At 45.9% G+C, this 12,126-nt stretch overlaps 1 protein-coding gene across 4 annotated transcripts in view; it reads left to right on the forward strand.

Annotated features, from left to right (window-relative positions):
* Positions 1-4,956: 4,956 nt before the first annotated feature.
* LGR6 (leucine rich repeat containing G protein-coupled receptor 6) overlaps positions 4,957-12,126 on the forward strand; it is a 164,663-nt gene continuing 157,493 nt past the window's right edge. For all 4 annotated transcript variants that reach the window (XM_048498394.1, XM_048498395.1, XM_048498397.1 and 1 more), the window contains exon 1: positions 4,957-5,324. In XM_048498394.1, the coding sequence (XP_048354351.1) occupies positions 5,104-5,324 (221 nt within the window). In that variant the 5' untranslated portion in view covers positions 4,957-5,103. The remainder of the gene's footprint in view (positions 5,325-12,126) is intronic.

Here is a 12,126-nt window from a genome sequence, read left to right on the forward strand (position 1 = left end):
CTGTTTGAGCAGATGAGATCCAGATGTATTTTAAAAACTGTGTTACTATCATCTATTTAATTAGCTGTGGTTCAAACAGATCTCTGATAACCCAGATCGTCATGGATCATCCATCTTGTACTTTGGAACAGTTCTGGCATTATAGACAATTTTCAATGCCCCACTCCCATTCATTCATGGACTGATATAAACCAAAGTTACAAATGGTCTCATTCACAGAGCTTCATTTGCAACTTGGAGAGAATCAGAGCAAACAGAGCAGAGCTTCCGATCCCAACTTATATAGATGGCAACCAGATACTCACTTGAGTTCACACTGCTCTCAGACACCAGAACAGAGATAAGGACGGCAGACAAAACATTGCTGTGAAGAACCTGGGGCCTCATATAAAGGATTATGTCTTGACATGAGACACAACAGTTAGCTCATGTCTGGGCTGTGTTTCCATCACTGAGCACTTTTAGCAGCCATTAGAACCATGAAGGTGTTTGCTCTGTGTCTCCATGACCCCAAATCAACAATGGTTGGGAACAGTGCTATGCAGTTGACTCAGATTAAATAAATCTGACTGTGCTCAAAGCAAGAAACTCCAAAGAAAGGCAGAGAGAACTGGAGTCAACCAACCTGTGACAGCATACCTAACCCTGTTCACAAGTAGAAGTGCATGCATGTATATCGATACATCTGTTGTAAGAAAGAATTAGCATTACAAACAAAACTGGGAACCAGTACCTGGATAAATATGTGGTTCCAATCACACATGCAGCTGCATACAGGTTGAATATAATATGAGAATTACTCAACAGACATATCAAGAAAAATCAAGCGTACACTGTACATATATTATATGTGCATTCAGTGTAACTTGTGAACAGGACTTCTGTGTTCAAACAGTGTATATAGAAGGGGAAGCAGAAAAACTGCATCTGCTAGGCCTGCCTCTGCCTATGCATGCGCAGCCAAACATTGGCACACAGCTGCCTTGCACATGGAAAAAAATCTACACCCTGATCATTTGCAAGCACATGAGTTTTAAACTTTTGCATTCAGGTGTGTGTGTGTGTGGGGGGGGGGGTGTCTTGCAAGTGCAATCCCACTCACACCCTCCATATGTTGCCTATATACAAATGATTTACTATTCTATCATTTAAAGGAAACATTTTGCAGACTAGTATATTGATTATCACTTGTGGTATAGCAGTGGCATGGCACTTCAGAAAGATTTCTATAACTCCTCTGTGTTGACTTCTTCAAACATGTACATGCATCCAGTAAAGAGGAAAATGTACCATGGGAACTATTCCATCATCACCAGTATCATTTGGAGGAATGGATTTTTGGAGTGATGAAAATGCTATTTTCTTAAAGAATTTAAAGTATGATGAGAGCAGGGACTAGGACTGCCACAGCTTCTTGTCATGATGTATCCCTGAATACGAAGCAGAAAATATCCATAAAACATCTGGCTAAGCAACGTTCCTTTTGGAAGAACTATCAGCTGTATGATCAGCTGTATGACGCCTGGTAGAGCCTGGGAAACAGAGGCTGGCTCAGAGAACTACAGACCCTGTGCACACTACAAATGTATATAAATATGTACAGTTTTGCTAATCCTGGAATTGCAGTTTGCTTAAGGGAGGATCTGTGGCTCAGTGGTAGAGTGCTTGGCATGCCAAAGGTCCCAGGTTCTGTACTGGAATCACCAGTTCAAAAGGGCCAGACAGGAGGTGATGTGAAATCTCTGTCTGACACCCTGGAGAGTAGGAGGTTTGAGTAGGCAGTGCTGACCTAGACTGACCAATAGTCTGACTTGGTGGAAAGCATCTTCATATGTTTAGCAGTGGCATAGCACCCATGAGGAAGGGAGTGCGATGCCTCGGGTGGAGCAGCAGTGGAGGTGTGGCCGGGCCATTGAGGGGGCATGGTGGAGGCATTCTGGGGGCATTCTGGGGGCATTTCAGGGCGGGGATGGGCGATGCCGCAGCAGGGATGCAGGGTGCGCACCCTGGGCATAGTTTCCCCTAGCTCCGCCTCTGGTGTTTAGAAATCTGTGTTAGCACCTCTGCCCATTTTTCTTGGGAAGAGGTGATGATTTGATCTGGGTGAAGTTGTAGGGCAGATATGCCCTATGAATGTGACAGCCATGGCTCACTAACCATGAGGAGTTAGCAACTAATACCTACTTAGACCCTTAGTTGTGTGGCTGATTTGAAACAGACCTTTTGTGGGCAACTATGTTGAGATTCCCCCAGCCCCCGAACAGTTTGTAGACATAAAACAAGGTGCCTGCCACTTGCTGTGATCAGCTTAGGATCTGGCACTGCTGCCGTCAGCTGGTTTATTAGATTACTGTTAGCTCTGAGCTCTCTGATGTGTCTCCAGTCCAGAGCATATGTGGTGTCCTTGCTGTACACGTAACTAGAGTGAATGCTTTTTCTCCCCCCGCCCCCCACAGCAACCTCTGTTCCCGCTTTCTTCTTTGGGCACTTGTTGTGAATGTTGTTGCTTGCATTCTTGTGGCTTGGCTAGAAGCTCTGTGTTCTGTGTCCCAAGCACACAGCACTGAAGTCCTGGCTCATTTCTCTGCTATTTTAGGGCTTCTGCCTTCAGGTTCTTCAGAAAGCAGAGCAAGGCTTGTCGATAAGTGACATGGATGGAGGGGTGGGGGGAAGCCAGATGCCTGGGGCTTTCTTTGTTTATGTGCTTGCGCTGTGTGTGGCTTTGAGAATGCCGTAGGAGAGCCATTTACTGGACCAAAGAGGGATGGAAAGCCACTGATCCCAGCAGGGCCATCCAGGGTTTAAATGTCACAGGCAGCCCCATCAGAGACTCCTGGGGCCATTCAGAGATGTAAACACAGGCTCAAAACAGTACAAATGCTCAACAGGCTCTCACATGGCCCAAGATGGCTCAGAATTCATTGGGCCAGTGGCCCAAGCCACAAACATTCCAGATTCCGTCTTTAAAGAAGAATACTCAGTTGCAATATCAGCATCCTTCTCTTAATCAGCTAGTATAAAGCAAACTGTCCTTTTCCTTGTCCCTTGGATGACAAGATTAGGTCCCTCACCTTGACTTAGGAAGACATCAATATTTTTGCAAGGGAATACCATGGGGTGTGGGGGAGGGACTGGATGAATCAGCCACTTGGCAGGTATAGCCATAAAAATGGAAAAAGTAGCACAAGAAATGTTCTTCTTTATCAGGCCTCAAACAGTAGACATACTCTGTATGTTCACAGGGTCATTCTAATTATTTATTTCTTATTCCACCTCCCCGTCTAACCAAATAACTCACGTATGTGCGAACATACACAAATCACGGTGCTGCAACCAAAATGAGGCTGGCATGGTTCAGACACAGCACCAAACTATGCCTTGGTGATACATGAACCAACATGTGCTCTCATTCTTATGCATTCAGAATCAATCAGTGGCTTTCACTTTCACCCAGACCACAGTTTGTCATTTCAGCCAAGTCAGTAATCCAATATTTGGACTTGTGCAGCAAACAAGGATCAAACTGTGATTGAGAAATGGGTACAGACCATAGTTTGCAGTTTGAATTTAGTGGTTTGCACTGTGATTTGCACTGATGAGGAAGCCATTAATGGACTTTGTGCATGCAAGGGAAAGTGAAAGAACATGCATGACTGTAGGCATTCACGATGCTCTGTATGGCTTACAAGTAAACCATATCTCTGAACCTTTCTCAGGGTTAGGAATGTCTAAGTGAACATTATGTTGGTCCAACGAAAATTCCCCAAATGATCAAAATGACACAAGACAATGTGCCAGCTTTTGAGTTCTCCAGAGCTCCACATCAGAAAATATTTAAAAGGGGCAAGTGGGAGAGCAAATAGTTGTTCCAGGCCATGATCTTGTGGTCATTAGTCTGCTCCTGTTGGTCAGCCATGTAGGGTGGAGTTGGCATCAGACATCCCTGGGCTTGTGTGAAGAAGAGAGGAACAACAGTATCCACTGTGAATTTGTAAAAGATTAGATAGATAGATAGATAGATAGATAGATAGATAGATAGATAGATAGATAGATAGATAGATAGATAGATAGATAGATAGATAGATAGATAGATAGATAGATAGATAGATAGATAGATAGATAGATAGATAGATGATAGACAGACAGACAGACAGACAGACAGGCAGGCAGGCAGGCAGGCAGGCAGGCAGGCAGGCAGGCAGGCAGGCAGGCAGGCAGGCAGGCAGGTAGGAAGGAAGGAAGGAAGGAAGGAAGGAAGGAAGGAAGGAAGGAAGGAAGGAAGGAAGGAAGGAAGGAAGGAAGGAAAGAAAGAAAGAAAGAAAGAAAGAAAGAAAGAAAGAAAGAAAGAAAGAAAGAAAGAAAGAAATAAATAAATAAATAAATAAATAAATAAATAAATAAATGAATGAATAAATAAATAAATAAATAAATAAATTATGTTGGGTTGCATTTGAAGAGAAACAATAAAGTTCTGTTCTTTCACAGAAAACAATCAAGAACAACAGATATGTGGCACAGCCAGTTGTGGACTGGAGCCAACTTTGTTAGAAGCATGGAGTGTTTTTCACATTTGGCAGATATACATCCCCACATACAACACACACATGGACACTGCACACAAAATGTACACAGTGGTGCCTAATCACCATGTGATGAATGGGACAGCAGCAGGGATCTGTGATGCATCTATGCTTTCCCCTGAAAGGCTTTTCATTCTTCTTTTACAGTGCCAATATCTTTTTTTTAATGTTTTCAAACAAGTTCCTGAGCTACTAACAGGTCTTTTATTTTCTCTCTCTCTCCCCTTTTGAATGAAATTCCTGCCAGCTCTCAAGGAGGGAGAGGGAGTGCGGAGAAAGTTTCCTCTAACTCCTCCCAAATGAGTCTCTAACTCTCTGCCCTGCCCAGCCCAGCCCAGCCCAGCCCGGTGTGAAACCCAATAACCACGATCATTCAACAATGCTTTCCCTTCACTAGCTGCATCCTTTCTGCACCAAGGAAGAGCACCGGAGAGTGAAAGGGAGTTGTCTTTAAGGAGCCGGCTTGCTTTCCCCCCAAAGACCAGAGGCAGACAGAGCTGGGGAAGAAGGCTTTCCACGCAGCATGCTTGCTACAGCTGGACGGCAGATGGCCAAGCCATCCCCCTGGTGGCTTTTCCTGTCCTTCTCTGCCACGCTCCAGATGGTGTCTATGGAGCAAGGTGCTGTGCCTGCCTGCCCACCCCAATGCCACTGCGAGGAAGATGGCATCATGCTGTCGGTAGACTGCTCAGAGCTGTCCCTCACTTCTGTTCCAGACAGCCTGAGCTCCTTCACAGCCTACCTGTAAGTACACCACCAGTCCTATCCTTTGTTTTGCTTTCTCCAGAGAGACACACTGGGTGAGAGGGAAGCGCAGGTTTGCCTGACCAGCTGGCATTTTGGTGCCACATTTTCCTAAAAAGAAAAAAAAGCGTTTCCACTTACAAATGAGGACTAAGAATAACTTTTTAATAGGCGGCAGCTATTATGAACACTTATTTTTTCTTTCCCAGCACCACACACAGACACTCCCCTTGTGGTCCTCTGGAAAGCCTGTTTATATTGTGATGTTCTGCATGCTTTAGTTCTTGATTGCTACGGATCAGAGGAGACAGAGCTTGTTTGCTGGACTGATTCTGATTGTTTGGGAGCATAATGGAGTATTTATACTGAGTAATTACTGCAAACTGCTATGGGATCCCCTCTTTTCAAACATTTCAAGACACAGCGATAACTCAGGGCTTTGCAGGCTCAGGGAATGTCAGGATCCAGTTTGTTCCCAGGGACTTGGAAAGTTAAGTGAACTTTGGGAAACATTTTCCAGCTCTGCCAGTGACAACAAACCTGGAAGGTTAAGGGGAAGGAGGTTTGACATTTTGCTTTCAAGCGGCACCAAGGCATTATGTGTTGGCCTTAATGTGCCTCTCCCCCACCCCACGAAAGAGTTGTTTTCTAGAAGCTTATTTATCAGGGACTAAGGAACAGCTTCGAAAGTCTGGGGAGCCCCTCAGGAATGGTGCTTTTTCTTTGAATGGGAGAAAAGACACTTTGTATATTTATTCACTGAAGATTTAGAAAACACAGACCTTTGCTGGACAGAACTGAAGGTCTTGGAAGGCTGCCCATGAGGCTCGGCAGCATTTCCTAGTGCTTCCAGCAGATAACTTGGTGAAAGCACTAGGCTTAGAGTCTTGACTCTTTAGCGGGAGGTTACTCACCACCAAACGTATCTCCCCAAAGTGGGGTACTTACTGAGAAGAGAGTACTAATATTCTTAGAGGGTGGATACATTTCTTCCCCCCACAGCTCCTCACCCCTGAGGATATCCCAGTGTCTTTTTCCCTGTCCCCAAGGTCTTTACCCTCCTCAGTGCTGTCTTTCTGTCTGTCTCAGTGGGAGACTGCTTTGTGTTGTAATGCTGTGTTGATCCCCCTGGAAAGAGTCAGGGAGGAAAGATACAATTTCAGAAGGATGCTTTCATAGCTGATGGGGAAGCGTGACACACAAGGATTCTGCTGGAATAAGCCATACACACCCATGGTACCCTGAGGATATTGGCCCCACAGAGCGTGTCTTAGAAGTGGGAACATTGCATCCAAAGATGTGCTGCAAACTAGTTTGACTGAATCATAACTCAAGCAAAGGAACAGAAGCTTTCTGAGGAAGGGCATACTCAGTTGTGTGTTGGACGGTCTGCAGCTGCTTAAAAAGGGCTCTCAAGGGCCCCAAGATGCCTCACAGTCTCTTATTTCCAGAGAGCTCTGGTAAAATCCTTGTCTTAGACAAGACCAAGGACAGATCTAGACATGGGATTCCTCTGGTCAGAGTCCAGATTTCCACGCTCACCCTTCCATTCCCTTATTTCCCAACTGATTCTGCTGCTGCCCATTTCATAGTTTCTTTGGGGTGTTCACAACTAGACATGATGGCAGGAGGGTGCTAATAGTAGAAGTAAAGGTGTCTAGTAGTAGCACCCCTTGCAAAACCAGGAACAAATGTCGTGTTTTGTGCAATGCTTGGGATAGCATTGCTAGATTTGGGACGTGGGGCTGGAAGTGATCAGAAGTTCATCACAACCAATCCCCAGATGGGATATGCAGCTTTGTGCTCCCCACAGGTGAACCTGTATAATCCAGACTACAGAGAACAGGAATGTAGAAGTTACACCTAGTAAGCATCTGGGAATAGTTGGTTTTGCCAGTGTGCACAGTCTCAGAGTTAGGCATGCTGCACCATGCAGAAAGAACAATGCATATCTAGGATCTCGAGGGTCAAGAACATCTTGGGGACCATGTAGTGAGGGGAAAACAGTACGTGTGGGGGAGAGGTTTTAAGCACCACTTTAGTTCACGCTTGTTTTTCTCCTCCGGAAGCAGCTTTGCATTAAACAAAAATGTTGTTAATGCACGTTTATGCATTAGCATGCAATGTTCAGCTTGCATCTTAATAATCACATGGTTTGATAATAGTTTTAGCAAGACTGCCAAAATCCTACACAACTTATTCCTGACCGGATGAGCCAAAGAGGCAGAGTGTTTGACTTGTTCTTCCATCTGTTGGAGAATGCAACAGAACCCCCCCCCCCCCCATGTTTCCTTTTCACAGTGAGATGCCCTGGAGGAGATGCAGGGCTTTAAAGTGAGAAAGGTGCTGCAACTGAAAGACTTATCCAGTGGCCAAGAGGGTTACAGTGGAGGGGTGGAGGGGGCTACATGTAGGCTTTCTGTTCCATTTCAGCACATGTTTCTCCTACTTTATCCTCTTCTTTCATTCTGAACAAGGTCATTTTCATGGAGTCGGAGGATGGATTGTGCAAAGTCAATTGAATCCTGCTTTTCCAGCATGCTTCCCTCCTGCAAACAGTAACCTATTTTGGGCATGGGGTGGCGCCATTGACAGCTTTTTGTGGAAGCCATCCCTCTATTGCACACTTTCCCTTTGTAAGGAACGCATCCCTGTCCATGCAGGCACAAATTTGAGAAGAGGTTTGTGTTCCTTCATGATGCTGTTCCTGGTTTATTTCTGTATTTCGGAGCCAATATTTCCAAACACTGTTTCCCAAATATAGCGAACTAGCGGGGCCCGGCCACGTGTTGCTGTGGCAATTGTCCTTCTCATCACAGTCTGCAACCCACACAGATGTCCATGCAGGACCAATGATCCCCAGCATAGCCTTTTGGGAGCAGCAGTGGCATAGTGGCTAAGAGCAGGTGCACTCTGATCTGGAGGAACTGGGTTTGATTTCCAGCTCTGCAGCTTGAGTTGTGGAGGCTTATCTGGGGAATTCAGATTAGCCTGTGCATTCCCACACACACCAACTGTGTGACCTTGGGATAGTCACAGATTTCCGGAGCTCTCTCAGCCCCAGCCACCTCTCAGGGTGTTTGTTGTGAGGGGTGAAGGGCAAGGAGGTTGTAAGCCCCTTTGAGTCTCCCACAGGAGAGAAAGGGGGGATATAAATCCAAACTCCTCCTCCTCCTCCTCCTCCTCCTCCTCCTCCTCCTCCTCCTCCTCTTCTTCTTCTTCTTCTTCTTCTTCTTCTTCTTCTTCTTCTTCTTCTTCTTCTTCTTCTTCTTCTTCTTCTTCTTCTTCTTCTTCTTCTTCTTCTTCTTCTTCTTGGGTGGTCAAATGGAATCCCTCTTTCCCTTTTCAATTCACATTATTATATGGTGCTGGCTTGGTTTTTAGTATAAGGTAACCCTTTCCATTCCACAATGGAACTGTTCAGAGTGTGAATCCCGCTGTCCATGATGCTGGTTGCCACGCACAGTCCTGGCTTGGGTAAGGCAGAACGGGGGCAAGGAGGCTATCCCAGTCAGGCAGCAGAGGCAGGATGGTGAGGCGCTCAGATCGAGGCCAGCTCCCTGGGTTCTTAAAGGGGCACGTGCAAAAGAAGTGGAGCCGGTAGTGTTGGTTCACCCCCACCCCGCTGATTTTCTTAGAAGAAAAAGGCAAACTCCAGCTCGCTTTTAGTAAAAGAGAGCTGTGGCGAATATGGGTGAGGAAGTGGGTAAGTGGTGGTTGGATGTGAGGGAGGGCAGAGTGAGGTGTGTGAGGATGAGCTGGATATGTATTGTGTGGTAGCAGTGGGTGAGGCACAGAGAGTGAAATTTACCTGCATGTGTGTGTGTGGGGGTACCCCACCTGACGTCTCACACGGCAAAGTGTGTATGTGTTTCACTTCCCCTCGTATTACCTAACAGTATTACCTATTTACTGTTTTCACTGCTCATCTCTGCCCATCTGCACAAACATTCTAAGCCCTCATACCAAGCCCTCAGGCCACAGACAGACATGCTGCATGAACATTCTAAGGGTGACAGTTAAACACAGCCAGCTTCATGGCTTGGTGAGCTAGGAAAAAGACGTTTTACCTGGCTCAGGTGTGGATGTTTGGCGATTTGAAGGTCCGATTACCTGCCCGCAACAGGGAGAGACGTCATGTGAAAAATTGGGGGTGATCCGTCCAGCCGTTTCGGCGTTAGGGAGTCACCAAGAAACGAATGGTTAGCTTTTTATATATAGATGTATTCAGTGGGACTGAAAGCCTGACCTTCTTTAATAGCAAAACTCCTGACAGCTTCCAAATTGAGAAGGAAGAATATTGGAGATGAATTGAGCAGTCACTGCACAATGCAATATAATGGCGTGGAGCCACTGGAGGATTTCAGCATATGCTATGGTCCTTATGCAAGTGGAAGTATGAGAAAACAGCATGTCAGTCTCTTGAGCAAGGGTAAATTTAGTATAAACCAAACCCATTTCCCATTTCCACAACTGTACAAAGCAATTTGTGGGCACTATAAGGTATGGGGAAGAAAGCACACAAAATTTTGCATTGGGCTAAATCCATTTACATTTCTGCCCATACACTGCTGAATCCAAGCCAGCAGTACGGAGGGTAGCCAGCTTTGTGTTTCTTACATTGGTAGGGCACTGAGATCTGCAAATGCTCATTCTGTGTTTAAGCCCGAAAACAGGAGTTCAAACCTGATGCCTTTTTCTTAATCTCCCTTCACATATGGGATACGTTTTTCACTCCTGTGCAATTCTAAAAGGAATTCAGTTCACTAGTAGTTCTTAAATATTTTGCAAATGGCTTCAAGATTCTGCACTGGTTTCTGGAATTTCACAACCTGACTTCAGATCTAAAACCCATGTGCCAGTGTTTACTGCCGTCATGCTTCTTCAACCAAATGTGAATGCTGGCGCAAGCAGCACATCCTAGTGCCTTCCCCAAAGTTAAACCTGTAGCTTTTGACTTGCTTTGCCCTTTTCTTCTGATGTCCAGCACTGAGGCAAGGAACATACTGGGATGGAACTATGACAAGAATTTGGCACAAGAAATCAAAGAGAGCTGCAAACTCTTTTACCAGATTGGGTTGTGGAGTAGTCACAGCATAGCCAAGAACCAAGTTTACCCCATTCCTAGGGAGGAACAGAAATAATTATGGCCACCTTCAAGTGTTAGTGCCTTTACCAGCTGGTTTTAACTTGCAGATTGCAGGGTGACTTACTAGGGTTTGGCACAACAACATAATTATGGGGGTTCATAGCCACCCCCTTATTGGAGGAGGAGGGGCTTCAGGAGACCTTTGGGTTTGCTGGGGGAGCACCCATTTAGAAACTGACGCCTCCCTCATAGGAAGAAGCTTGGCTTGAAACATTTTTAATCCCCTCTGTAGCAGCCATTATGTGATTGCTGCAACTTGCCTGGAAATCATTTTGTGGTAGTAACCTCTGCACTTCCATAAAATTCCAAAATCACCCAAAAGTTCAACAAGTTTGAGGACCCTCCCCCATTTACTATATGAGATGTACCTATTCATGCTGATTGCTTCATCAGTTTCAGTCAGTTTGCAACTTCTTATAGATTTTACCAAAATATGTCCTTTCAGTTTTCACGTTAAGATGGCGGTTTTGTGCACTTACTACGGCATGAATCCCATAAGTGGGACATATTCAAATAAACTTTGCATTTTGCCACAGGGCATCTGTGTGTTTATGGGCCTTTCCCCACTTACCGTAAGCCCTGTGCTACTTGAGGAGAGTAGCGCGGGGTTCCTCCTCCCTCCCCACGGCAGGGGCGGCCACAGCGCAGCTGCCCCGACGCTGCCGCTGTTGTGCCCCCTTAGCGCGTGGCATCCCAGGCGCTCTTCCGAATGGCGCCTTTTGACGACCACAGAGCGCGGGGTCATGGGGACACCTGGGCGCACGCCTGAGATGCCGCGCGCTGAGAGCAGCGCGCGGCATAGGGGGGATGGAAGGGAGTGGGGAAAGGCCCGACATCACAGTAATGCATTTATTTATCTGCCTGGTATCATTGTTGTTACCAAGAACAGGAAGGCAAATCCACGACCCGAGGAGGACTCTGAAGTCTAAAATGTGACTTAAGGGAAATAGTACAGGAAGCGTATCAAGGCTCCAGTGCCTTTTGCCAGAAGGTTTATGGCAATGGTAGGGCTTGAGGAGAGAACTGAAAAAGAGGTGGCATCACACAGGCAGCCTGGGAGGCAATTCCAGGCATAAGAAGAAGCAAAAGGGAAAGGAGGGGGGACATTTGAGGGAGCGGTTCAGATGGCTGAAGGCAGTGCAAAGGTTTACAAAAGGGGCTTGGACAGATTTATGGAGGAGAAGTCGATTTATGGCTACCAATCTTGATCCTCTTTGATCTGAGATTGCAAATGCCTTAACAGACCAGGTGATCGGGAGCAACAGCCGCAGAAGGCCATTGCGTTCACATCCTACATGTGAGCTCCCAAAGGCACCTAGTGGGCCACTGCGAGTAGCAGAGAGCTGGACTAGATGGACTTTGGTCTGATCCAGCTGGCTTGTTCTTATGTTCTTAAAGGTAGAGTTCCTACAGCAGACATTGCTATGATGCAAGCTTCATAATATAGCACTAAGTCCAAGTGTCATTAAGGGATTCTCTGGGCAGTCACTCAAATCATTCCCACACTGCATTTTATTTTTGCTCTGTGCAATGCTCCCTTGAGCCCTTTTCTCAAAGGCAAAAAGGCAACATTGGGTTCTGCCCTGCCATTAAACCCCTTAAAAATATCCCCTCAAGCAAGCACCAAAGCATGAGACAAGATGAGCATGCCAC

Source organism: Sphaerodactylus townsendi, linkage group LG05, assembly GCF_021028975.2.
Source record: "Sphaerodactylus townsendi isolate TG3544 linkage group LG05, MPM_Stown_v2.3, whole genome shotgun sequence".
NCBI lineage: Eukaryota > Metazoa > Chordata > Lepidosauria > Squamata > Sphaerodactylidae > Sphaerodactylus > Sphaerodactylus townsendi.